The following is a 27,921-nucleotide window of genomic DNA, read 5'->3' as shown; positions in this document are numbered from 1 at the left end:
TTGCATAAAAAGAGAAAAATAGAGTCCCAGAATAATTTAAATTGGAAAAGCCCTCTGAATTGGAAGAGAGCACAGAGTCCAACCATTCCCCAGCACTGCCAGGGCCACCACTGCCCGTGTCCCCAAGTGCCACATCAACACAGCTGTGAAATCCCCCAGGGATGGGGACACCACCCCTGCCTTTTCCATGAGGAATGTCCCCAGTGCCCACCCTGAGCTCCCCTGAGGCCGTTCCCTCTGCTCCTGTCCCTGTTCCCTGGGATAAGATCCCAAATCCCCCCGGCTGTGCCCTCCTGGCAGGAGCTGTGCAGAGCCACAAGGGCCCCCTGAGCTTGGAGGGGACACCTTGGAGGAAGGAGATGGATTCACATGAAGGGAGATGAGACTTGAGAGTGACAGGACATGGCCAGAGCAGTTCTGAGCTGGAGAATATTCATCTAACACAGCATGACACAGGGAAGGGCTTTTCCCCATGAGGACTCTGGGGCAGTGGGGTTTGTTCCGTGTCTCTGGGGCCATCCATCCCTTCCAGCTCCTGCTGCAGCCACAGCCCAGAGCCCCAGCAGCTCCTGCCAGGGGGCAGAGCACAGGCCATGGCAGGCTCTGGGGACAGCACAGATGTGGGTGAGCAGGATCCCTGTTCCCCCAGGGCAGGGACAGATGTGCCATTGCTGGGGGGCTGAAGGGGCCCAAGGAGATCTGCAGCTGGGACACCAGCTCACCACAGAGTCACAGAGCAGTTTGGGTTGGAAGGGACCTTTGAAAGTTCATTTAATCAAAAATCCCAGCCACAGACTGGTTGGAGTTGAAAGGAACTTCCCAAGAGCAGAGACATCTTCCACCAGAGCAGGTTGCTCACAGCCCCATCCAGCCTCAGCCTGGGTGCTTCCAGAGGTGGGGCCTCCATCACTCTCTGGTGAGATGCAGGAGATGCCTGGCAATGTCCACGAGGACCACAACTGTCGCAGACATCTTTTCTGGAAAATCCTTTCCTTAGGATTTTTCCTCCTGAGAACCTGAGAGGCCTCAGGAACAAAATGTAAACATTGATTATCTGCTGCTGTGGAATGCAACAGGTGCATCTGTGATTGGTCTCATGTGGTTATTTGTAATTAATGGCCAATCACAGTCAGCTGGCTCAGACTCTCTGTCTGAGACACAAACCTTTGTTATCATTCCTTCTTTTTCTATTCTTAGCTAGCCTTCTGATGAAATCCTTTCTTCTATTCTTTTAGTATAGTTTTAATGTAATATATATCATAAAATAATAAATCAGCCTTCTGAAACATGGAGTCAGATCCTCATCTCTTCCCTCAACCTGAGACCCCTCCGAACACCATCACACACAACCTCTCTCAGTGCCCACCAAACTCACTGCAGCTCAGCTAGAGCCAGCTGTGGTACCAGCCCCAGGTCCTGGATGACTCACAGGTGATTTCAGTGTGATGTGACCTTCCTGCAGACTCATTTTCCTTCCTTGTGGCACTCCCAGCTCCTCCTTGCCCATGATGGATGGTGGCTTCCCCTCTGGAAACCCTCCTTGTCCTGTGTGAGGCAGCCCCACACCCCTGCCCAGACACACAGGCTGTCCCTGTCCACCTGCAGGAGGAATCACCATCCCTGTTGCCACCTCCCACCCAGCTCCTCAGGCTCTCCCTCTGTTGAAGATTGCAATGCAAGTTGTTTTCAATCACCATCTGTATGGCAGATTACCTTTGTTGAGTGGGCAATTTGCCTTTGAGTGACCACATTCACACCTCCCTTGGGAGGGGACATTGCTGATAACAGCTATTGAATGTCACTGCATGGCTGATAAGAACTACAGCATCCCATTGGGAGATGTGAGCCCAGAGGGAGGAGCCAAGCATTCCTACCCAGATATAATCCAGAGGTTTTCGAGACACCAGCACGGCTTCTCCACGGGATTCCCCAGAGGAACAGCAGCTGCCTGTCCTTCCACTGGATCTTCAGAGGAAGAATACATCCTTCTCTACAGCACCCCCTTGCTCCAACAGAACCACCCCTGACACTGCAGGAGGGCTGCAGCCACAATTCCAATTGGGACTGCCACCAACACCCTGACCCACAGGGTGTCAGGTTGGGTTCTGACTCTGTCAGTGTTGTTCTAGTGTACAGCATTGTTTATTTTATCCTTTTATGTTTTTCCTTTCCCTATTAAAGAACTGTTATTTCCTGCTCCCATATTTTTTGCCTGAGAGCCCCTTAATTTAAAATTTATAGCGATTCCGAGGGGTGGGGAGGGTTCACATTCTCCATTTCAGGGGAGGATCCTGCCTTCCTTAGCAGACTCCTGTCTTTCCAGACCAAGACACCCTCTCACCCATCCCTGGTTCCAGCTCCCACCAGCTCCTCAGGCTCCCCCCCTCACCCATCCCTGGTTCCAGGCTGCTTTCCCAGGAGTGCAGAGCCCAGCAGGGATGGACCAAGGGGGGAGCAGGGAGTGCAGGTGGGTGAACTCTGCCAGCCCTCCCCTCTCAGCCCAGGCACTGCCAGGAGGGGCTCTGTTCCACTGCTACCACAGGGGATTCTGACAGAGGCTTTTGAAACAAGGGAGCTGTTCTGAACTGAAGATTGACAGGAACAAGCTTGCCATAGTTCTGTTCCTTTTTATTTTTTCAGTGAAATGTGTTCTTCTGAAAAAAATTCTTCTAGCAGGAGAACTACCTTTCAATTTGTCCTCTCTCACTTTTGGGTTGAGAAGAAAGAGGTCATTTATATATTTTTTAGGGAAGGCAAAAGGAATATAAAGTCCACTAGAGGGAAAAAGAAATCATTAATATCTTGGAAGCAGGGTATTTTTATCAAAAGGTGGCAAACTTTAGAGACATTAGAAGTCATGTTTTAAAATGACCAAGTGGAAAGTTATAAAAATGAACAAGTCTTGTGTGAAAATGGTGAAGGGAATTTCAGGCACAATAGAAATCATCTGTGAAAATTGCTGGGAGAGCAGGGAAGACATTTCTGTCTCCAAAAGCAAAATAAAATGCTATTCACAGTAATTTGTACTAATTATTAGCCTTAAGTAGTACTAATTTTTACCCAGCAATAATTGCTATTTAAGGCTCCAGAGCTCTGGAAAAAATATTTTCTGAGTGTGGTAAGGTCCTTGCAGAGCAATCTGCACAGCATTAGTGGGCAGCCCGTTGAGGGAGAAGTTTTATTTCTCCTCTGCACCAACACGGACAGACACAAATATCACATTCCTGTTGATGCAAAAATTGGATTGCTCCCATCAGAACTGACAAAGCCACTCATTTAAGGAGTGTTTCCCTCTCTCACACACACAGATGCAGTTTTCAAAAGATTTTTTTTCTGTTTTCCCCAAGGATCTGAGTTCCCAAACCAAGTGAAAATTGGCCAGAGGATCTCGTGTCTGATGGGATCTGTGAGGAGCCTGTGCCAAACCCAGGCCAGGAACCCTGCAAGTGTTTGATGGGATCTGTGCAGAGCCTGTGCCAAACCCAGGAACCCTGCAAGTGTTTGATGGGATCTGTGAGGAGCCCATGGCAAACTCAGGAACCCTGCAAGTGTTTGATGGGATCTGTGCTGCTCAGGTGCTGTGCTGCTCAGGCTGCTCACAGGTGTAGCCCAGTGTCCTTGTCAAATTAATTACACTCTCTATATGTAACTCTGTCAGTGCCTCCTGGAGCCCTGATTTTCCATAAGGTCTTCCTGAAAGCCTCAGCACAGCCCCGTGAGTGGGATTCCTGCTAGGGTAAATACCAGGGGACATGAGCTTGCCCAAAGCCACGTCCCTTGTCCTCAGGGGTGGCACTGTGCTCCTGCTCTGTCCTCACATCAGTGTGGCTGGTGGGGGACAGCTCAGGGAGCTGATCTGGCTGAAGAGCAGCTGAGGATAATAAAAACACAACTCAGTTCTGCAAGCTGCCTGCTCCGATCCGCCCTGTGTGCTTGTGCCAGCAGGAAGCTGGGATCTCCATCCATGCTGCCCGATGGTGACACTGCCATCAGGAGAGCCCCAATCTCACCAAGAACTGCCTCCTGCAGCCAGAGTCATCCCAAAAATGCCACAGGGAACTCACCACAAGTGAGGAGCTCGCACAGCAGCCCACTGGGATAAAGCTGGGAATTGCCAGGCTCGTGCCTGCCCTCTCCAGCCCTGCACCCTGCGTCCCTGCACGGGATCCCAGGCACATCTCCATGTCCATCCACAACACAAACATCCCAAAAATACCCAGGGAAAAGGCTGAAGGTGTCCAGGAGCATCTGCTGGGGTGGTGCTGTGCCTGCAGGCGTGAAAATGTCCCCCAGGACCAGCAGGGCAAAGGGTGAACAGCAGCTGATGGCTTTGCTCTGGCGTGGAGCAGAGGTGACAAGTGTGTCCCTAACACCTGTCCCCTATTCCCAACGGCACTGCCGGCAATGGCACTGGCCATTTGCTTTTTTCCCTAAGCTCACTTTCTCTAGAGGAATCGATCAGCCCACCAGCCAGTCAATCGGGCAGTCAATCAATGAGGGAGCCAATCCGAGCCGCTTGGAAAACGGATCCTGCCGAGGCCGGGACTCGCACCCGAGCCTCGAGAGCCCGAGGGAAAAGCTGCAGCCCTGGGGGAGGCTGAGCCCACCCAGCCCGGGCGCAGCCCTGTCCCGGGACGGAGGAGCGGCTATCCCGGCCGTGCCGTGCCGTGCTCCCGGGCACTCCCAGCCCCGGAGTCAAGCGGGCCCTGCTGAACACGGCCGGGCCCTCCTGAGGGGTCGGATCTGCCCCCATCCCCACCTCTGGGACCTGGAAGGGTTGCTGCTGCTGACATCTAGTGACAGGGAGAGCCGGCACGGGGAGTCACCTGGAGCTCCGGCAGAGCCAACCCGCCGCGGGAGAACCCGCTCGGTGCTGCCCAAAGCTCGGTGCTGCCCAAAGCTCGGTCCTGCCCGGAGCTCGGTCCTGCCCAAAGCTCGGTCCTGCCCAAAGCTCGGTCCTGCCCGGAGCTCGGTCCTGCCCAAAGCTCGGTCCTGCCCAAAGCTCGGTCCTGCCCGGAGCTCGGTCCTGCCCAAAGCTCGGTCCTGCCCAGGGGTTCAGTTCTGCCAGGGGCTCGGTTCTCCCCTGGAGCTCGGTCCTGTCAGGAGCTCTCTGTCCTGTCCAGGAGCTCGGTTCTCCCCAAGAGCTCGGTCGTGCCCAGGGGTTCGGTTCTCCTCAGGAGCTCTGTGTCCTGCCAAGGGCTCCATCCTGCCCAGGGGTTCGGTCCTGCCCGGGAGCTCAGTTCTCACCAGGAGCTCGGTCCGGTCAGGAGCTCTCTGACCTGTCCAGGGGTTTCGTTCTCCCCAGGAGCTCGGTCCTGCCCAAAGCTCGGTCCTGTCAGGAGCTCTGTGTCCTGCCCGGAGCTCGGTTTTCCCCAGGAGCGGGGCTCCAGCGGGACCTAGCGCCGGGCGCCCCACGATGTCCCAGCCACTCGCAGTCACCCCAAGACCTTTTCCTCCTGCAGCGGCACCCAAAGAGAACGGGCACATCCCATTCCCAGCCTCCCCACAGCCCTTCCTGCTCTATTTAAGCACGGGCTCAATGTTGACTTTGGTGCCTCATCGGAGCACAGGGAGGGGACAGAATGCCCCAAGGGGAGGAGCCGCGGTGGCACCGGGGCATCCCCAGCCGCTGCCGGAGGCTGCAGCCCCCTCACCCCCGTTCCCTTCCTCCAGGGCCGCGGGAGCCCCGGGAATCGCGCAGGAGACGCGGCCGCTCCGGGCCGAGCGGAGGGAGGGAGGATGCGAGCGGGATGCTCAAAGCACGGGAGCCGCAGCCACATCCCCGCGCACTCGGGCACAGCGGCTCCCCGCCACGCCAGGGGACGGGGGCTGCCACAGGGGTGGGGGGACATCTGGGGCGCTCATCCCTGCTCTCGGTGCAGGAACAAAGCGCTGAGCAGGGATCGGGGGGTGTGAGGGAATCGCAGCGCAGACCCCGAGCGCAGCCCGGCAGCTCGCTCGGGTTGTGACAGAGCGGGGACAGAGCGGGGACAGAGCCGAGGCTGCCACCCCGCACACCGTGCCCCAAAGCCCGGCACACCGGGGCATTCCCGGCCGTGCAGAACCTGCCTCCCCTCGCAGCACAGCCCCTACGAGCCCTGTGCCCGAGAAGTGCTCAATGCGCGGGGCACATCTGGGCATCTCCGCAGCAGCAGGACCATCCGAAAGCACAGCAGCGAGCCCAGCTCGGCTCCAGAGCACAGGAGGCAAAGCCGATGGATGAGCACGGAGTCGCGGAATGGTTCGGGCTGGAAAGGACCTTCCCGAGCACCTCGTTCCGACCCTCCTGCCTCGGGCAGCGACACCTTCCTCGAGCCAGGGAGGTTCCAAGCCCATCCAGCCCGGCCTCGGGGGTGCCAGCCGCGCTCACCGCCGCTCCCGGAGCGCTGCGGAGCGGAGCCCCTGCCCGGGGGTGCCCGCGATGCCCCCCGAGCGAGCCCGGCAGAAAGTTGTGCCCCGCTGGCCGCGCCGCGCTACTCACCCAGGAGGATCAGGGTGCAGAAGCAGGGGATGCCCCTCATCGTCCCGCTGGGCTCGGCTCGGAGCCCCGGCCCGGCCCGGCGCGGCTCGGCGCGGCTCGGCGGTGCCGGAGGATGCGCGGAGGGCTGGGCAGGGCGGAGGGAGGGGGGCGGCCCCGCGGCCCGGCCCGGCCCCCCCGGCCCGAGCTGTGCCCCGCTCCGGGCCCGGGTCATGCCCGCAGCCGCGCCGGGCCCCGCTCCGGGCTGCCCGCCGCCCCCCGCGCCATGCTCCGCCGAGGGGCCGCTCCGGGATGGCCGCACTGACTCTGTGCGTGTGGATTAGTTAATTGTCCTTGCTTCTTATTGGGATTTTTTCCTTTGTTTGTTTTTGTTTGGGTTTTTTTCCCTTGTGGTGTGTTTTTCTGTTTTGTTTTCTCCTCCTGTCTCAGCACGGAACTCGCGGCGGGCGCAGCTCCCCGTGCCCGAGCACCGGGGCAGCCTCGCCGCCTTCCCCGGGCCGCCCCCGCCCGCCGCGGCCCTGGGGAGGGGCTTGGGGCCCGGCCCCCGCTCCTCCTGCTCCTCCTCCTCCTCCTCAGCCCCGCATCCCGGCCCCGCATCCTGGCCCCCGCTCCTCCTCCTCCTCTCCGGCCCCGCATCCCGGCTCCCGCTCCTCCTCAGCCCCGCATCCCGGCCCCGCATCCCAGCCCCGCTCTTCCTCCTCCTCCTCCTCTCCGGCCCCGCATCCCGGCCCCCGCTCCTCCTGCTCCTCCTCCTCCTCCCTGGCCCCGCATCCCGGCCCCGGGCGGGGGTTCTCTCTCTCATCTCCTGCACCCGTGCCTTGGGCATGGCCCTTCCACCCTGCAAGCCCCGGGCTGCCTTCTGCCTCCCCGCTGCCCTCCCGGAGGGTCCCGGCGCCTCTCCCCTCCTCCCAGCCCTCCCGTTGGGATGGAAGCACCGGCCTCATCGCCTTGGAGATGTGTCCTGCTCCCGACTGTTGTTGGCAGTGACACTGCCCTAAGTGCTCGGGCCATGTCCTGCCCCCCTCCCGGCCACGGCACCTTCCAAAATCCTCTGACACGTGATGACCTCCCAGTTCTCCCCCAAAAGCCTCTGTAAATTCGGGTGATGTGCTTCCATGGCTTCCCATCCAGCTCCCCACACCTCCTTCACCCTGGTGCACTGGTCCCCCACCACCATTCCCTGCTGCTTCCCCCAGCTCTGATCCCCAGGGCCCAGCAAGTGACCCTGGATTAGGGAGCAGAGCCTGGCTCCTTAATCTTTGTGATGATGAGTGAGCATCATTTCCCACTGCCTCCATTTCATGCATGGAGTACCTGAGACACAAAATGTGAAGTGACATCTTCAGGTTCCCCAGTAATTAACTGACCCATGGAGCAGGGACAGCCTCATTCCTGAGCCAGTGTGCTGTGCTCAGCCACCCCCTGCTCCTACACAGCTTCCCTTCCCTTCCCTTCCCTTCCCTTCCCTTCCCTTCCCTTCCCTTCCCTTCCCTTCACGACCAGGGCACTTTTCCCCAGGCAGAGCTTTTGGATATTTGCAGAGGGAGCTTTTTCCCTCTGCTGGCTCAGATCTTTTCACTGAACAGGTATTTAAATGCTCTGGGAAGTTTTTCTTTTTCCGCTGGAGCTGTTCAGGGTTCTTAACTTGCATTTCCTCCTGGCATCACCTCATTAATCCTTTCTGCAAAGAACTGCACACTTTTATTTTTCAGGAGTAAAACAGAGAAGGGAAATAATTCATACAGCCATTTGTAGGTGTTATATATCAAACAGAAAAAGTCAAGAAAGTACTTTTTATTTTCCTTTTTCCTTTTTTTCCTTCCCACTTGGCAAATCAAAAGGAAAGTGTGATCCTTGGCCTTCCTCCCTGGCCTTCCTCTGCTTTTGAAAGCTTCTACCATGTTCCAGCCTGGAACTATCCATTTAACAGGTTTCCTAGTCCTCTGCCAGAACTGAAAAGTTGTAAATACATTAATGTCCCTAGCAAGTGTATTTCACACCCAAAACGAGCATTTCTTGAGCTACTCAGTGGGGAAAAAGAAAGTGTTAATAAAGCCTCATTTGGAGTAAAAAACACTGCTCTGGAGCTGGGTTTTTTGATTTCTTTAAGAACAGTATGATTATGTTTAAGCAAATTTCAAGCTGAAATTGCACTGAGCTGCAGTTGAAACATCAACTGGGAAACTGGGGAAATGATTGGATTTTTCTGCTTATTATTATTTTTAATTATTTTGCAGTTTCTTTTTCACTGTTCTATTTTTGAAGTTGCTGTTTGTCCAGGGGAAAAAAAATCACTGGAACATATGTGAGTTTTAGTGAGATTTTTAACAAATTTAAAAATTTATTTTCCTTGGAAAATGTCTTTGCCTCCCTCAGGAATGAGGAATTCTGGTGGACCAAGGGAGGTGCCCTGAGCCCCATCACATCAAAGGGATGGGTTTAGCTCAGTGTCCCAAGAGAGCTGCCGTGTGAGGACTTGTTTTCCCTGGCTCTGCCTTGTTCCTCTTTGGGCTCTGAGCAGAGGAATCCTTCCTTTTGGTCAATGAAATTCCTGCATCCTCACAGCTGCAGCCGGAGGAGCAGCTCGAGGCTGCCTTGGTGTCACCCCTTGGGCTGAGGCTTGGTCCTCCCCCCCTGGACAAGGGGAAGCTGCCAAGGAATCAGTGCAATGAAAGCATCATTTCTTCCTAAGCCTGAAGAGGAAATAAAAAAATGGGGGGTTTGGGGATGTGGAAAATGCAGGCACAGACAACCCCCACCGGCCTTCCCAATCCCACCAGGGAGGCATTTCCTGCCCTCTGTAATTACTCGTGGGACAGCCAGGGCAGACAAGAGCTGCACTGGGAAAAGCTGCCCAGAAAAGATCCTACAGATCCTGTGGGGAGAGAGGAATCATTGTTCCTGCAGCCCCATTCATCAGGGCTGGGTCTCCCCTCCTTGTGGGTGGGTGATGGGGTGAGTGGGGGGAAATAAAGCCAGTCCTTTCAGGAGTGGGGGGAAATAAAGGCATTTATTCCATGAGTGGGGGAAGTAAAGGCACTCCTTGCATGAGTGGGGAGCAGTAAAGGCACTCCTTCCATGAGTGGGGGGAATAAAGCCATTTATTCCATGAGTGGAGGAAGTAAAGGCACTCCTTCCATGAGTGGGAGAAGTAAAGGCACTCCTTCCATGAGTGAAGTAAAGCCATTTATTCCATGAGTGTAGGAAGTAAAGGCATTTATTCCATGAGTGGAGGGAAGTAAAGGCACTCCTTCCATGGATGGAGGGAAGTAAAGCCATTTATTCCATGAGTGGGGGAAAGTAAAGCCACTCCTTCCACGAGTGAAGTAAAGCCATTTATTCCATGAGTGGAGGAGGTAAAGCCACTCCTTCCATGAGTGAAGTAAAGCCATTTATTCCATGAGTGGAGGAGGTAAAGCCACTCCTTCCATGAGTGAAGTAAAGCCATTTATTCCATGAGTGAAGGAAGTAAAGCCACTCCTTCCACCCCCCTGAAAGTCACCTGCTCCCTTTCTGTGCAAATGAGTCAAGGTATTGATCAGTCAGCTGGAAAAACAGGTCCCATTGTTGCTCCTGTTAGACCTATCCCAAAAAGCTGCTCCCCAGAGCTCCAGACAACACATTTAGCAAAGGCAGTGAAAGAAAGGATTGTTTGGGTAGGTCCGTGGAGAAATCACTGGGCAGAGAAAGCACAGAAAATATGCTGGTTAAAAGGAATGCACTTGTGAGAGTGAAGCTGGTCCCACTGGAACCAAGGACAACTTTGGAGTGTGTTCTACAGTCAGGTTAGCTGTGCAGGACCCTGCCATGCACAGTCCCATGGCCAGAGATGGCCTCCAAGTCCCAAAGCAGCCGTGGGAGCAGGGCAGGAGAGCTGCAGGGCCCTTTCCATGGGTGGGGAGGGCACTGCTGAGAGCAGCCACCCTCTCCTGAGCTGGAGAAGCTGCTGGGACCTGCATCCCCCTGCTGGGATGTGCATTGCCTGCTCCTGGGACCTGCATCCCCTCCTGCTAGGATGTGCATTCCTGCTGGGACCCGCATCCCCTGCTGGGACCTGCATCCCCTGATCCTGGGATGTTCATTCCCTGCTCCTGGGACCTGCATCCCTCTCTGAGCCTTGCATCCCCCTGATCCTGGGACTTGCATCTCCTGCTCCTGACACCTGCATCCCCTGCTGGGATGTGCATCCCCCTCTGGGACCTGCATCCCCCTCTGGCACCTGCATCCCCCTCTGGCACCTGCATCCCCTGCTGGCGCCTGCATCCCCCCTGCTGCTGCTTGGGCTCCAGCTCACCTGATCTGCAGCCCTTCTCTGGTTGTGGGGCTGCTCCTGATTGAAGGAGAGGCAGGAGGAGGCTCCTGGCTCTGACCTTCAGCTGTTTGGGGGATGCAGGAGCTGTGAACTGAAACCTGAGGGGTTGTGTTCAGGAACTTTTCCTCTTGCTCCTCTTTATTGCTTGCAGCTGTGCTCTTATGGGACCCTCTCATTGCTGAACTTCTGGAGCACTTCAGCCTCTGAAACTGGACTGGCAGGAGAGTAGGAGAGTTGCTTGTTAGAGTTTAGGATCAAATCAAACCAAACCTCAGTAACTGCAGCTGCTGTGAGACCTTTTCAGGAATATCTTCATTCGCCCAAGGACCCTGGAGGGTCTCAGCACCTGTAGGGTGTGTAAACTCATTGCCAAGCAGGTTTGACTTGCCATGGCTTGCAGTAATTTTGATGTTTCCAAAAGGAAAAGGGAATTGGAGTGATGTAATGACCCCAATCTCCCTGTGCTCTCTGTATATTCATTCAGGGGATACCCCAAAAGCAAACAAGGGAAGCTGGATGGACACTGTCCAGAAATGAAGGAAGAACCATGGCTGATACCCAGTTCTGTGCTTGCCTTGGTGTCTGTAAGATGCCTTAGAATAAAATCAATGAGACAACCTTGCTTTCTGTAATATGAACCACTGAGGAGGGTGGGAAAAGCCAAGTGCACTGAGAAGGAAAATGTGCTGAGAAATGAGAATTGCAGATTCATGGAATGGTTTGGGGTGGCAGGGCCCTTAAAGCCCACTCTGTTCCACCCCTGACACCTTCCAGTGCCCCAGAGTGCTCCCAGCCCCATCCAGCCTGGCCTTGAACAACTGAATTGTTCAAGATGTGCCATAACAATTCTGGCTCCCAAAATGGAAATTAAGTTCCAATGAAAAACCTCCATGAAACGTAGCAGGAGCTGAGTATCTCACAGAAGACCTCAAGAAACAGGATGAAATAGCCCAAAATCTGAAGTCACAAACCTGCAAGTAAAGTTTCCTTGCAAAGGGCCCTCCCTAAACCCTTTCTCTGCTGGATGGAATTCCCAATGAGCCTGGCAGGATGAACTGGCCATGGGCATACAGGGACTGGGGCAGTGTTTCTCGTCACAGGGAAATGCTGGAGGCACCATGCCCAGCTGCAGGATGTGCTTCAAAGCACCTGAGCCTCAGAAAAACCAAACAAGGCACTGCTGGAGGCTCCCTGCTCATCACCCTGGTGAAGTGAGGAGGAGGAAGGATTACTTTGGGATAGATCCCTGGGTTAGACAAACCCAACATCATGCTGTCCCTGCCAGGTGTGACACGGTGTCTGGTCCAGCTCCAGCTCCTGAGATGGAACCACTTCTCCTAAACCCACTTGAGATGTGCAAACAGCCCTGTCAACAGCAGCTCGCCAGGCTGGGTGGCTTTCTCTGGGCTGCAGTAGCCTTGGTAACTCTCAGGGAAAAAAATAACCTATTTTCTCTTTCATCCATAAGCTGAACCCTTTAATTTGCTTTCAAGTGAATTAAACATAACCTTCCATTTTTTAAATTCCTTTGTCCTAATTTAAAAGTACTGACATTTATCAGAGGAGTTTTCTGGATTCCCTGTTTGCAGCTCATTGTTTTAGTATTTTTTTAAATAAACCAGAGGCTGATTTTTTTTTATTGCTGAAATGCTTTCCTTCCCTCCTCCTTTTGTTAATAACAAGGGGATATTGTTCTCATTTCTGAACTTTCCCTGCTGACCTGGAGAGCAGCCTGTGTCCTGCTGCACTGCCCAGGTGCCCGTGGTTCACAATAACTGAGCTCTGCCATCCTTGTCCTGGGTGATGCAGAGCATCCAGAGGGCACAGAGCACCTTGCACCCTTCAATATGCAACCCCCAGTGACCCATAGTTCATCCCACGGGGTTATTGGAGGTGCCAGGTGCTGGAGAACAGCCCTGGTGTTATGAAAGCAGTGACACAGCAGCACCAACCTGTTTGTGCTTCCAGAAACAGCAGCTGCTTGAAAAACTTCCCCCCTGAAGTGTGGGCTCAGCGTCCTTGATCCTTCCTGAACAACAGATTTCTCTTGTTCAGTGTTTGCACAGCATCACCCACACTGAAACCATCCTCCAAACACAGGACAGAACACAGCTGGGGCAAGGAATCACACTGAAACCATCTAAACACAGCACAGAACACAGCTGGGGACTGAAACCATCTGAACACAGCACAGAACACAGCTGGGGCAAGGAATCACACTGAAACCATCCTCCAAACACAGCACAGAACACAGCTGGGGCAAGGAATCACACTGAAACCATCCCCTAACACAGCACAGAACACAGCTGGGGCAAGGAATCACACTGAAACCATCCTCCAAACACAGCACAGAACACAGCTGGGGCAAGGAATCACACTGAAACCATCCCCTAACACAGCACAGAACACAGCTGGGGCAGGGAATCACACTGAAACCATCCTCCAAACACAGCACAGAACACAGCTGGGGCAAGGAATCACACTGAAACCATCCCCTAACACAGCACAGAACACAGCTGGGGCAGGGAATCACACTGAAATCATCCCCTAACACAGCACAGAACACAGCTGGGGCAGGGAATCACACTGAAACCATCCTCCAAACACAGCACAGAACACAGCTGGGGCAGGGAATCACACTGAAACCATCCCCTAACACAGCACAGAACACAGCTGGGGCAGGGAATCACACTGAAACCATCCCCTAACACAGCTGGGGCAGGGAATCACACTGAAACCATCCCCTAACGCAGCTGGGGCAGGGAATCACCTGCCTGTGTTGGGGACCCTCCTGCAAAGCCTGAGCCTTTGCTTCCCACACCTGTTTTTGTTTTGGGGTGCTTGGCACGGTGTGAGGCTGAGTTCCCACACCTGTTTTTGTTTTGGGGTGCTTGGCACGATGTGAGGCTGAGGGCAGCCCTGGGGAGTTCTGTTTGTGCTGTACCTGCAGGGTGACACTGGAATGTTCCCTGAGCTCTGCTGGAAGGACAGGGGGACGAAGGGCACCCATCAGGAGGTGACAGCCCTTCTCCACACAGCCTCACTCATTCCAGCACCACCAGGCTGTTTTTCAGCGCCTCGTGACAAATCCCCATTTCCCCTCAGAATTATGGGCTGTGTTTTGGTTTGCTTTCTGACCCTGGGAGCCTGCATTAAGTTATCTCAGAGCAGCTGATCTCCTGTCAGTGTTAATCTTGGGTCCTGGCATGTGGGGAGGAGTGATGGGAAGTGTTTAGCACAGACCCAATGCACAGCCTCTCCTGGTCCAGCCAAGGTCACAGCCTGAGGCTTGCACTCTGACAGTGCTCCTGTCTGCCTGGAGACCTCCCTGCCTGTGCTGGGGGCTAAGGAGATCACCCTTAGAGCAAGGGCTGGATGAAACAGAATTACACTTTTAAAACCTGGGGAACCCTGGGCTGTACTCAGCTCAGGAACAGGATGAGGTGTCAGCAGGAGCTGCCTTGGATGTGAGGAAGAATGAAGCTGAAAGGAAATTTAAACTGTGGTTTCCTTATCCCTTTGCTGGGGTTTGGGAGGTTTACATAAAAGCTTCTCCCTTGTGTGTGTGGCTCAGTGTGGCCACAGCCTCACCCTCCTGCGGGCACTGAGCCCTCCCCATGCCCACCATGGGCACAGCCTCGCCCTCCTGCAGGCCCTGTGGGCACAGCCTCGCCCTCCTGCAGGCACTGTGCCCTCCCTATGCCCAGCCCTGCCCTGGTGCCTCCTGCCCAGGCTGGAATGATCAATGGAGACAGAGCAGGCTGTGCTGGAACTGCTGGCAGGGGAGGGGTTAAACCTGGCACTGAAGGAGCTGCCCCCAGCCAGGAGCTCCTTCCATAAAGAGGGGAAATGGAGCTGAGAGTGAACCTGAAGTGGCAGAATCCTGCAGGATGGAAAATCCCCCTGAGCCCTTGGAGTCCAACCACCTCCAGCACTGCCAGGGCCACCACTGCCCCTGTCCCCAAGTGCCACATCCACAGGGCTGGAAATCCCTCAGGGATGGGGACTCCAAACCTCCCTGGGCACTTCCAATCCCTGACCCCCCTTTCCATGGGGAAATTCCTCCCAATGCCCACCCTGAGCTCCCCTGAGGCCGTTCCCTCTGCTCCTGTCCCTGTTCCCTGGAGCAGAGCCCGACCCCCCCCCCCCGGCTGTGCCCTCCTGGCAGGAGCTGTGCAGAGCCACAAGGGCCCCCTGAGCCTCCTTTGCTCCCGGCTGAGCCCCTGCCCAGCTCCCTCAGGGATTGTGCAGCCCCTGCCCAGCTCCCTCAGGGATTCTGCAGCCCCTTCCCAGCCGCCTCAGCCTCTCCTGGGGCTCCAAACCCTTTCCCACACTCCCTGATTTCCACTGGCAGTAGCTCAGGTGCAGCCCCTCAGTGCAGAGGAAAGGAAGAAGAGCTGAGCATGGGACCTTTGATTTCCCTTTCATTTCCCTTTGATTTCCCTTTGGTTTCTGTTACTTTTTTGCTCCTGAGCCCATCTCAGTTGCCTGTTGCGAGGACTTGAACTTTAAAAGCAAAAATCAGCACGTTGTTTTTCAGTGAACATCTGTCCTTCATTCCCTGGTGGATATTTTCTGTTGAAATGCTTACAAATAAGAAAGTTTTCTTTATAGACTTAGAAAATACCCTTTTAAAAGTAAAGTAAGGTTTCAGTCTCTTCTGGCAGCAATTAAGAATACAGGGTATTGTACCTTTGAAAATTGAACCTCTTATTTAACTGTCTAAATAGAGATTTAATTTTCCTGCTTTTGGCACCTAAGCTTGAAAATTTTCTTCTTACAGATGAAAACAGAACATTATAGAAATTGAGTCTGTGGCATTTTTATTCTGCTCTGTGAGAGAGGAAAAAAACGAGGAAGACAATTTATCAGTATTTGCACCTCTATTCTAACCCCTTTGAACCAAAATCCCTCATAAATGTCATCTCTGGATCACTCTGGGTATACCAAAGGCTGATTTGAGTGCAGCCAGCCCATGGAAGTGGGCAGGGGCTGCCTGGGCTGTTTCCCTCAGCTCTCAGCAGAGCTGTGCAGCACATTCAGAGCAGAAAAGAAGGAAAACCCTCTAAGATCAGCCAGTCCAGCCATCCCCAGCCCTGCCAGGGCCACCACTGCCCCTGTCCCCAGTGCCACATCCCCAGGGCTGTGATCCCCCAGGGCTGTGAGATCCCCATGGCTGTGAGATCCCCCCCAGAGCTGTGAGATCCCCCCAGGGAGCTCAGAGGTCTCTTCCAGCCTCTCAGATTCTGAGAGTTCCTCCTCCCCTATGGTGTCCCCAGTCCTTTGGAGCAGGGTCTGACTCTTCCTCCAGGTGTGCCCAACCAGTTGTTGATCTCCAGATGTGCCTGACCAGGTGTTCATCTCCAGGTGTGCCTGACCATGTGCTGCTCTCAGGGGCTCCTCAGACCCCCCTGGATCTGGGTCAGAGAAGCAGGTGCAGGGAGCACAGTGGTGTGAGCACCTCTGCATCCCCCAGCCTGTCACCTCCCCTCCATCTCCTGTGCAGCCCAGGGCACCTCTCTCACGGGGAAGGAGGATTTGGGCTCTGCTCACGGCTCAGGGTGCAGCTGCAGGAGCAATGCCCCTCAGGGCTCTGCTGCAGCAGGGCCTGCACGTGCGGGATCATCCTTCCAGCCAGGGCTTTGCTCTGGGGCTGGGCATGGGGGTGGTGAGGGGTGGCACTGTGGGGTACAGGAGCCAGGGAGGGTGACAGTGCCAGTGTCAGTGCCAGTGTCAGTGCCAGTGCCAGTGCTGTGCCAGTGTGAGTGACTATATCACAGTGCCGGTGCCAGTGCCAGTGTCACAGTGCCAGTGTCAGTGTCAGTGTCAGTGACCGTGCCAGTGCTGTGCCAGTGTCACAGTACCAGTGTCACTGTCACAGTGCCAGGGCCAGTGTCAGTGCCAGTGATGTGCCTGTGTGAGTTACTATGTCACAGTGCCAGTGCCAGTGCCAGTGCTGTGCCAGTGTCAGTGTCAGTGCCAGTATCACAGTGTCAGTGCCAGTGACAGTGACAATGTCAGTGACAGTGACCATGTCACAGTGCCAGTGCCAGTGCCAGTGTCACAGTGTCAATGCCAGTGCCAGTGACAGTGTCAGTGCCAATGCTGTGTCAGTATCAGTGCCAGTGGCAGTGCCAGTGTCAGTGTCTATGCCAGTGTCAGTGCCAGTGCCTGTGGTGACAGTGCCAGTGTCTGTGCCAGTGTCGCAGTGCCAGTGTCACAGTGCCAGTGTCGCAGTGCCAGTGCAGAGAGCACGGCTGTGGCTGCCTCTGTCACCGCTCTCCCCAGCAGGGATGCACTGCCATCTCTGTGTGTGTTGGGTTTTATTTCTCAAGGCCGATTCATGAAGGAAACTCCAGCCTGGGAAAAGGAAATGCAAGGCCAGAGGGTGATGCTGGAGGGAGGCTGAGGGGGCCCTGGGAAGAGTTTCCGTTGTTTGGTTAATCGGACAGGGGTGCAATGGGGTTGCCAGGTTCCTCAGGGTGCAATGGGGCTGCCAGGTGCCTCAGGGTGCAATGGGGATTCCTCAGGGTGCAATGGGGCTGCCAGGACCCCGCGAGTGGCCGGTGCATCCTCCCAGCCCTTCCCTGAGCTGCTGTAAATCCTCCTGTCCCCAGAGCCAGGGCTCCCAGAGCGGTGAGTCCCTGTAATTCCCATAATCTGCTGTCGATTAGATCGGATAGCTCTGTTATCACTGTTAATAACAGCTAATTAGCGAGGTTGTCACAGGGAGCTCTGCGAGGGAAGGGCTTGCTCCTTAACTTGCCATGAAGGCTCCGTTTCCATCCGAGGGAGGGCTGGCTCCGAGGGCACTCGGGCACTGCCAGTCCCTGGCATGGAAATGGAAATGGAAATACTGCACGAGTTTCTCCCGAAAACTCCGGCAGGGTGGGGAACAGGAGCTGGGATGGAACATGCGGCAGGGTCGGGGCAGCCCTGAGGAGATGCAGGTGGAGGAGGAGGAGATGGGAAGGTGGAATTAAAGGGCCAAGAATGATCCTTTCTGTACAAAGCTGGAACGGCTGGAGCTGGGCCAGGGCGGGTTTAGGTGGAGATCAGGAAAGGTTCATCCCCAGAGGGTGCTGGCACTGCCCAGGCTGCCCAGGGAATGGGCACAGCCCCGAGGCTGCCAGAGCTCCAGGAGCATTGGGACAGCACTCCAGGGATGCCCAGGTGGGATTTTGGGGGTCTGGGCAGGCACAGGGGTGGATGGATGACTCTGGTGTGTCCCTCCCAGCTCAGGGTATTCTGTGGTTCTGTGCTAAGTACGAAACTCCCTTCACATCTCAAAAGATTCCTTGGAAGATGACAAAAGTTGCCACTGAGGAGTGAAGGATGACTTCCTTACTTTTAATGCTTTAATAGTTTTAATAATGAGCTTAAGTTTTAATAATGAAACATGAACACATTGCTCACAGTCATTTCAGGCTTTTTTTTTTTTTTTTTCCGATGGAAACCTGCTCAATTAAAAGGAGAAAAACCCTCACATTTCCCTTTCCTAATCCTGTGATTTCCTCCATGGCTCAGAGAAAACCAGAGCTGCTTTGTCAGGAGAGGAGAGCACTGGAAAGGAGCTGGTTGCTCATCCCGTGTCCTGATGTGAGTGACTCTGCAATGGCAAAGCTCAGGAGCTCCCCTGAGTTTTGGTTTGAGGTTCAGTCTCTGCAGCAGGGGCAGGGATTGAGAGGATGGAGATGCTCAGAGGAAAAGCTAGCAAACAAACGCACCCTTGGATCCTTTTCCTCCATGTGAAAGAACATAACTGGGATCTGTCACAGCTGGATGAGACGTGGCCCTCTCCTCTCACAAGCCATTAGAGAACTAGAACCAAGACTACCAAAATAAAACTCCTTCCATGCTCTGATCCCTGCAGAACCAGCTCCCTTTGTTCCTGAGAAGCAAAACCCCTCCAGGACCACCACGGGTGCTCAGAGACTGAAACTCCTCCTTGTGAAACCCCCAATAGCCCTGGCAGTGCTGCCTGTGCTTTCCAACATGGGATAAAACCCCAAATCTTTGTGGTCTCTCTTGTAATCAATTTAGTGAGGTGGTGGTGGGGGCTGGCTGATGTGGCCCCAGTGCTGCAGGTTCAGGGTGAATCTGGCCCAGTTTGGGTCAGGCTGCTGCCACTCCTGGGCTTTGGCATCTCATTTGTAAGGCAAAAGAGGGGCTGGAACTAAAAGCTTCCTTAATGGATGTTCGGTACAAAAAGGGAAATGGCTGTGGTAAAGATGCCACAGGGGATGGGCTTTGTTCTGTCCTTTAATCTTCCTCCTCTTCCCTGCCCTTAAATCTGCCGCAGCTGTCACCTGCAGGTGCCATTCTGCCTCCGGGCTGGAGAGGGAGCAGGGTCACATCCTGGGAGGACATTCTGTAATGCCCAAAGCTCTGGGCCAGCGTGCCTCCCTTTGCCTGGACACCCAGGGATTGACCCCCTCAGAGCTGTCACTGCCTGCCTCAGTTTCCCCGGCTGAAAAACGAGCAGTGCTCAGAAGAGGTGCCAGAGACCTGAGAATTACTGGGGGTAAGAAACCATGGAACTGCTTCTGCAGGAACACAAACACATGCTCTGGGCTCCTGTTTTAAACCCTTTCCCCTCCCAGGGTTCGTGGTCCATGTTCCCATCTCAGATCTCTTTGGGCAGCACACGCAGGTGCCTGTGGAAGGGGCAGGGGTTGGCAGGCCCTGTGCAGGCTGGGACAAGTGGCAGAAAGAGCCCCAGTGCCAACCAGGAGTGTGCTCTGCTCCCACAGCTCCGGGGTGTGCCTGGAATGTGCCTGGGATGTGCCCAGGATGTGCCCAGGATGTGCCTGCCCTGGCACACACAGGGCTGGATCTCTGGGATGTGCCTCCCCTGGCACATTCAGGGCTGGATCTCTGGGATGTGCTGCCCTGGCACACACAGGGCTGGATCTCTGGGATGTGCCTCCCCTGGCACACACAGGGCTGGATCATGGGGATGTGCTGCCCTGGCACACATAGGGCTGGAACTCCAGACAGTGCCAGGCTGATTGCTGGAGGCAGGCTGAGGTTTCCCTCCAGTCAGAGGGGAGGAACAGGGGGTTTGGGGTTCAGCTCCTCTTGTCCCAGGCTATGTCAGCTCCTGCTCCCATGAGCTGTGTCAGCTCCTCTGGCTCTGAGGAGCAGCAGCTGAGAGCAGGCACCAGCCTGGAGACATCCACAGGCTGATCAGGGGTCTGTCCTTGGGGTCTGCAATGGCAGCTGATCCCTGTGCTAGAGTGTGGTCTCTGTTCTAGAGTCTGATCTTTGTGCCAGACCCTGATCTCTGTGCCAGACTGATCTCTGTGTTAGACTCTGATCTCTGTGTTAAACTCTGATATCTGTACTAGACTGATCTCTGTGCCAGACCCTGATCTCTGTGCTAGACCAGTGCCCATAACAGGTCAGCAGCAGCAATGTTTGGTGTCCAGGGCTGTCTGTCCCTCTCCTGCCAGGCAAACCCCCCTGCAGGAGCTGTTCTGGAGGTGTTTCATTCACCAGGTCCTGCAAAAGTGAACAAGGCTGTTGTATGACCTGCCCACACAGGGCTAGGACAAAGCAGTGGCTTCCACAGGAATGGAGATTCCTGTCACAGAATCACAGAACAGTTTGGCTTGGGAGGGACCTCAAAGAGCACCTTGTTCCATGAATCCATGTTCCATGCATGTTCCATGCATCCTTGTTCCATCCATGTTCCATCCATGTTCCATCCTTGTTCCATCCCTGTTCCATCCCTGTTCCATCCATGTTCCATGCATCCTTGTTCCATCCATGTTCCACCCATGTTCCATCCTTGTTCCATCCATGTTCCATCCATGTTCCATCCTTGTTCCATCCTTGTTCCATCCATGTTCCATCCCTGTTCCATCCATGTTCCATGCCTCCTTGTTCCAGGGAAGGTGTCCCTGCCATGGCAGGGCTGGGGCTGGAGGATCTTTAAAGCCCCCTCCAACCCAAACGGTTCCATGATTCTGTGATCCCAGAAGAAGCTCAGGTGGGCCCTTTGAGGGGCACAGCCGGGAGCTGTGGGGCCTGGAGGGTTTGCTGACGTGGGAAGGTGCCCCAGCAGCAGGGAGAGCAGCACTGCAAGCCCAGCCTGCTCTGTGCTGGGAACAGATTCCTTTACTTTGGATTTGTTCAAAGGTTGGATGGATGATCTTGGAGGTCCTTTGGAGCACTGCAAACCCAGCCCAGCTCTGTGCTGGGAACAGATTCTTTTGCTTTGGACATGGTCAAAGGTTGGATGGATGATCTTGGAGGTCCTTTGGAGAAAGCCCAGCTCATCTTTGTGCTGGGAACAGATTCCTTTACCTTGGACGTGGTTGAAGGTTGGATGGATGATCTTAGAGGTCCTTTCCAGCCCTAGGGATTCTGTGATTCTCTCTAAGCAAGCCGTGGGATGGTGCAAACCAGCAGGAACTGAGTTCCATCCTCATTTGGACCATGTGCACCTGAGGTCCTGCTAGGGCAGGGTCCCTGCCTGGCCCAGTCTGACTCTGCTGTGCTGGGCAGGGAGATGCTGGAGCCACAAACCCGGCCCAGAGCCACAGCCCTCCTGTGTGTGCACCTTCCTCCTGTCACACACCTGTGCTCCCTTCCACCAACCAGCCCTGAGAATCCAGATTTCAGACAGGAATTCACTGCAGCAGCTGGATGTGTCCTGATGGAATGTTCTGGTGCCTTTGATGCCCTTTGAAGCATCATTGCAGGAGGGGAGGGAGGAGTTTCCAGCAGAATTCTGATCCAAGCTTCCAATCAAGTCACATTTCAAAGAGCTCAGATCTTGCCTTGGATTAGGAGGAATTTGGATCTGCCCTCAGCAGCTGTCTCCACAGTTTGGAGAATCCTGAGCCAGAAATTGGTATGGATTTCAAAGGGATTGTTCACACCTCTCCAGGGCCTTGATGCTGGTGTCATCCCTTGGTTCATTATCTCAGAGGGTGTAAGAACAGCCCAGAGGAAGGTTTGAACTCAAACGTTTGAGACCACTTCCAAGTTTGCTAAAATATTCCAAGAGTTTGACCTTACCAGCCTTAAAGGTGGATATGGTTAGCAAATGTTTTGTTCTTTCCTGAAAACAGAGATAAAATCAAAACAGAAGAGCTTCTGTTCTTTCAAGGATAAAAAAATATCAAACTTTCACTGAACCCAGTGTTTAGTGAGGTTTTGGCAGAAAAGGCTTCTCCAGGTTCAGTCTTCAATGAGCAATGTGAGTGTGTTCAAAGGAAGCAGACACTTTGCACACATACCAAAAAGAAAAAGAAAAAGAAAAAAAAATTAAGTAAACTGTTCCATTCCCCTCAAATCATTTAAAAAATTATATAATTGGAAATATTTTAGCAGCCCGGCCCTGGACACACTGTCATTTTTTACTTATTAAATCACTTTCTAGGAGATATACTGCCAAACTGCTTTTGTTAAATGCTCACTGTGCAGGTTTGTCCATCCTGAGTGCAGTGCTCATGTGCTCAGTGGATGCCACAGCTGCTTCCATTCACCCCAGGAGCCCAGGGCACTGCAGAACGTCCCACACCTCTGCCAGGCCGAGGCACAGGGGATGGTCACTGCTGTCTTCCAAGCCAGGGATGGATGGGATACTGGGAATTGGGAATTCCTGGCTGGGAGGGTGGGCAGGGCTGGGCTGGAATTCCCAGATTTGCTGTGGCTGCCCCTGGATCCCTGGCAGTGCCCAAGGCCAGGCTGGACACTGGGGCTTGGAGCACCCTGGGGCAGTGGGAGGTGTCCCTGCCATGGCAGGGGTGGAACAGGAGCATTTTTAAGTCCCTTCCCACCCAAGCCATGGTGTGATTCCTGACCCTGTGATCCCCCTGGCTGCAGCACACACCTGCAGTGCCCTGTGCCCTCTCCTGTGGTGTGACTCACACTGTGACTCCTTCAGAGAGCACTTCCCAGTTCATCAGAGGAGATCCTTCCATTTCATTAACCAGGACATTTCCTGAGTTTGTTTTTATTAAACCACAGCATGCTGGTCCTTGCTCTGTGCTCTCAGGTTGGTGTTCCCAATAACCACTGCAGAAGTGAGGCAGAGCATTATTGCCAGGCCTTTATTCCTTCACATTCACTCTCACAGCTTTTCAATTACACGTTGTGTGGCTTTCCCCAGGGAAGCACTGATGATGTCCTCAGCCTGCAATGACAATTATGATCTGTCCCTGCAGTTCATGTGCCCCTGGGCTGGGCACAGGCACAGCTCCCTGCCCCAGCAGCCCATCCATCAGAGGTGGGATTGTCTGCCTGCTCAGGAGCCCAGCAGGGCCAGGGATGGATCCACAGGAGAGCTGCAGGTATGTTCCCTCCCTGGTGCTGCTAAAGATCCTTTGTGCTCTGAAGGGAAGGGGCTCTGCTCTCCCCTGTGGCACCACTTAGCAGAGTCTGACAGGACAACAGGAGGATGCCTTCCGGGTTTTAGGGAGGTTTTAGGGAGAGATTTCTCCCTGTGTGGGGAAGAGTCCTGGCAACGGTGCCCAGAGCAGCTGTGGCTGTCCCATCCCAGGCCAGGCTGGACACTGGGGTTGGAGCACCTGGGACAGTGGGAGGTGTCCCTGCCATGGCAGGGGTGGCACTGGGTGGGATTTAGGGTCTCTTCCATCCCAAACCCTTCCATAATTTGATGACTCTCCACTCTGGACTCTGGGCTAATTGTGGTTTTCATCAGAAACTGATTCCTCTGACAAGGATCTTCCTTCTGCCTAATTCTGCCTCTGGTTTGCCTTGTCCAGCTCCCTGCTCCAGTGGGAAAGGCAGGAGATAGAAAAAGGCAGGAGATAAAAAAGGCAGGAGATGGGAAGGGCAGGAGAGGGAAAAGGCAGGAGATGGGAAAGGCAGTAGATGGGAAAGGCAGATGATAGAAAAGGCAGGAGATGCCCCCTGTCCATCCTGGCCCTGCTGTGGGAGCCCCTCTGCCCTGCAGTGCTGTTGAAGGAGGTTTCCTACAGCAAACAAGTTGGTTGCCCTGAGCCTGCAGCAGTGCCAGCTGGCCCCAGATGATTCACATCTCCTATTTATCTGATCTGATGCTGCCTGACTTCCATGTCCCTGCCCTCATTCCTGGAACACAATAAATCAGGATTCAGTGTTGCTGTGTGATGGGGACCTGGGCCTGGTTTCCCAGCTGGGGTCGGTGGCTGAGCATCCCCAGCTCTGCTGGAGCCAGGGTGAGCCCCAGCCCCTTCCCCAGCTCCCTGCTCCTCTCTGGGAGCAGTGGAATGAAATGTTTGTGGCAAAGATGTCTCTCTTTGCCTCCCTCTCCGTGACAGACAATACAGAAGAGCAATTTCCCCAAAGTGTTCTCTAGAGCAGCACAGAGTACGGATTGATTTGTTTGCAATTTTTTTGGTGGTGCAGCTGCCCAGAAATCAGGCTGAGAGCACGGGAGGAACTCTGCAGCTCAGTGCAGGGAATTGTTCCCTGTTTAGCTCTCTTTCCTCCCAAGAGCTCTTTTGCTGTGCTGTCTCTCTGGTCCTGCACAAGAAACTGTTTCCTTAACAGGGTTTCTTAGTCTGTAGTTTTGTTGATTTTTTTTTCCTTTTTCTTCTTTTCTGTATCTGTAAAGTTCCTGTAAGTGGTGAGGGCAAGGTGTGGAGTGTGGATCCAGTGCCAAGGTGACAGACACAGAGCAGAGAACGCAAATGTGTGAGGAGAGGAAACCCCAGGCTGCTCAAATTTCAGTGCTGACAGCCCCAACGAGTGTCAGACTCTACAAGGGAGATTTACTGAGAAGTTTTGCACTGGGAGTCTTCTCTTTCCACCTGTGCAGCAGCACTGCTGGGAGCCAGCATCTCCCTGTTGGTGGGGAGATGTTTGCACCCTCCATCATCTACCAGTGTCAATGTGGCACCTTGGACCTGCTCCAGCTCTAGGAAACCACCAGAGAATCCCAGGAGTGGTTTGGGTGGGAAGGACCTCAGAGCCCACCCAGTGTCACCTCCAGTACCACCCCTGCCATGGCAGGGACACCTCCCGCTGCCCCAGGGTGCTCCAGTGTCCAGCCTGGCCTTGGGCACTGCCAGGGATCCAGGGGCAGCCACAGCAAATCTGGGAATTCCAGCCCAGCCCCTGCCCACCCTGCCAGGGAACAATTCCCAATTCCCAATATCCCGTCCAGCCCTGCCCTCTGGCAGTGGGAGCCATTCCCTGTGCCCTGCACTCCATCCCTTGTCAAAAAGCCTCTCTGCCCTCAGGGTGGCTGAAAATCAATGGTGTCAGGAGTAGCTGGGAGAAGGAGGAAAGGGCAGAGCAGAAGGAGGCAGAAATGACCCCAATTCTTTGGGAAACAGGAGTGGGGTGTGTGGCTGTGGCAGCCTGGAGAGCAGAACAGGGACACCCTGCGGGTCACAGGAGTCTGCAAGGAAGGGGCTCCACATCCACAGCTGACATGGGGCCAGAATTCAAATTTTGGCTTTTTGTTTGCAGCAGTTTTTGGGTGGGACTGCCCAGCAGATCCTGGGCCAGGCCCCAACAGGGGACAGATCCCAGCAGAGAACAGAAACAAATCCACAGCTCCTGGGACAGGGGGGAGTCACACAGAGCCTGCTGGGGTGGGATAGTGGGAAAAGGGGAAAATAGGATAATGGGGGGGACAATGGGATAATGGGGTGGGATGGGATGGGATAATGGGGTGGGATGGGATGGATGGGGTGAGATGGGATAATGGGAAAAGGGGATAACGGGATGGGATAATGGGATGGGATGGGATGGGATAGTGGGATAATGGGATGGGATAGTGGGATAATGGGATGGGATAGTGGGATAACGGGATGGGATAATGGGATGGGGTGCTATGGGCAGGGATGATGCTCAGGGATGTTGCTCAGGGATGTTGCTCAGGGATGTTGCTCAGGGATGATGCTCACGGAGCCAATGTGAGCTGAGATTCCCCCCCTGGTGCTTCTCCTGCTCTGGGAAGGGAGCGGGGTGGCCATGCCTGGAGCCCACCCCTTGCAGCCACCCTGGGCTCTGTCCTTCCCCTTCCCACAGCCAGCCCCTGTCCCAGGGCTCTCTCCAGCCCAGATGTGCTTCCAGCTACGTCCCCAGTGCATCTGAGACCTGCCAGCATGCAGAAACTGCTGAGACATTCAGGAGGAATTTGTTTTTTTCTCACATCTTCATGTTTTCAGTTGCTGTCTATAAGCACAGACTATTTATAATCAGGAGAAGGTACTCAGCCCACACCCCCAGGAGATGCAGCCTGGTTCAGAGCAAGGTTCAGAGCTTGTAAATAAATTTTTTTCAGGCCCCCGATTTTACTGGAATCAATGAAAAACAAGTAAAGTAAGTCAAGCCCAACTTTGCCCTCCCATTTCAGAGAAATGAAAAAAGGCTGGAAAAATGATCACTTGGGGTCAACCCAAAATATTTCCCTTTTCCTCCTAATTAAATTTTTTGCTTAATTTCGAAGTTTTTTAAAAAAACCAGGTCCACTATGAAAGAAACTCCAGTTTCAGATGACAAATGGAAGCTGAAAGGTTTTGCTTTGAAAGTGCTCTGGTGTTTCTGATGTGAAACATAAGACAGGTTGAAAAGAAATATTCTGACATTTCACTTCCATCATCACCTTACTTTTATTTTCAGTTCAAACCATCAGCTCCACTCAGCCCATATTCCCCAGTAACCCGCAGCCCCCATCCCTCCACTTCTAACTGAATTCCCTCCTGGTGAAAAATGATCCACAGCTCTCTGCACAACGTTTGCTCCAAACTGGTCAAAACCTGCTTTTAATTTCTGCTGCTGGATTTTGCTGGTCACCAGCAATGGCAAGGACAGCCATAACCTGGGGGTTACAGCCATAACCTGGGGGTTACAGCCATAATTTGGGAGTTACAGCCATAATCTGGGGGTTACAGCCATAACCTGGGGGCTACAGCCATAATCTGCAGGTTACAGTCATAATTTGGGGTTACAGTCATAATTTGGGGTTACAGCCATAATTTGCAAGTTACAGCCACAATTTGCAAGTTACAGCCATAATTTGGAGGTTACAGCCACAATTTGGGGATTACAGCCATAATTTGCAATTTACAGCCGTAATTTGGGAGTTACAGCCAAATCTGGGGGTTACAGCCCAAAATGAGAGGCAGAAGGCTCTCATCAGGCCATAAATAGATCCCAAGGACATTATTTTGTGACATTTGGTATCTGCACATGAGCCCAGGGGTGCAGTACATCACTTCCAGGGATTTGAGGCTGAAGGATGCTGCTGGGAGTCAGAATTTCCCAGCAGCAGAGGCTCTCACCAAGAGCACTGGGATTTCCCACATGGAATTGTGTCTTGGTTAGTCCTGGCCCTGCAACACCCCCAGGTTTGCTCAGCTCTCACTTTGAATGAGCTGTGATCAATTAAAAGCTCTGCTCACTGCTTATTCAAAGAACATAGAAATCTCCAGAGTCTGCTTCTCCCTTCTGGACTGCCTTTGGAAGACTGAAAATAAATCCAGTGCCAATTCTAAATATTTTCTGTCTCTGTGTTGCCAAGCTCAGAGGAGTCTGACGGCTCTGGAAGCTGCAGGGAAAGAGCCAGAGCAGAAGCCTTGGGGGGAATTCTCACCTCCCGTCACCTCTAAAGGGAGAATATTCCTGCTGGATTTTTCCTGATCTCAGACAAATGTGGGCTTTGGGGGGATGTGACCGTGTTCACAGGGGTCCCAGGATGAGGGAAGAAACGAGGATCTGACTCCATGCTTCAGAAGGCTTGCTTTATTATTTTATGATATATATTAAAACTATACTAAAAGAATAGAAGAAAGAATTTCATCAGAAGGCTGGCTAAGAATAGAATAGCAAAGAATGATAACAAAGGTTTGTGGCTCGGACACTCTGTCCGAGCCAGCTGGGCTGTGATTGGCCATTAATTAGAAACAACCAACATGGGCCAATCACAGATGCACCTGTTGCATTCCACAGCAGCAGATAACCATTGTTTACATTTTGTTCCTGAGGCCTCCAGCTTCTCAGGAGGAAAAATCCTAAGGAAAGGATTTTCCATAAAAGTTCTCTGTGACAGGGGGACAAACAGGAGGGTCCCAGCACTATTCCTGCTGAAATCCAGCTGTAAGGACACAAGGAGGAGACCCTGAGAGGGTTTGAGCTCTGTACAGGAGGCACAGAAACTTCC

General features: G+C 53.7%; 1 protein-coding gene across 2 annotated transcripts in view; it reads right to left on the bottom strand.

Annotated features, from left to right (window-relative positions):
- Positions 1-6,541, bottom strand: part of LOC128948570 (GDNF family receptor alpha-4) — a 72,327-nt gene extending 65,786 nt beyond the window's left edge. The window contains exon 1 of one of the 2 annotated variants that reach the window (XM_054293341.1): positions 6,482-6,541. In XM_054293341.1, the coding sequence (XP_054149316.1) occupies positions 6,482-6,521 (40 nt within the window). In that variant the 5' untranslated portion in view covers positions 6,522-6,541. The remainder of the gene's footprint in view (positions 1-6,481) is intronic. The other variant, XM_054293333.1, reaches the window with a different exon arrangement.
- Between the last annotated feature and the right edge of the window lie 21,380 nt (positions 6,542-27,921).

This window comes from Melozone crissalis, unplaced genomic scaffold, assembly GCF_028551555.1.
Source record: "Melozone crissalis strain CALT ecotype California unplaced genomic scaffold, PUWL_Pcris_2 ptg000006l_1, whole genome shotgun sequence".
NCBI classification, from domain to species: domain Eukaryota; kingdom Metazoa; phylum Chordata; class Aves; order Passeriformes; family Passerellidae; genus Melozone; species Melozone crissalis.
The sequence above is the reverse complement of the archived record's forward strand: the minus strand, read 5'-3'. Positions and strand labels throughout refer to the sequence as shown.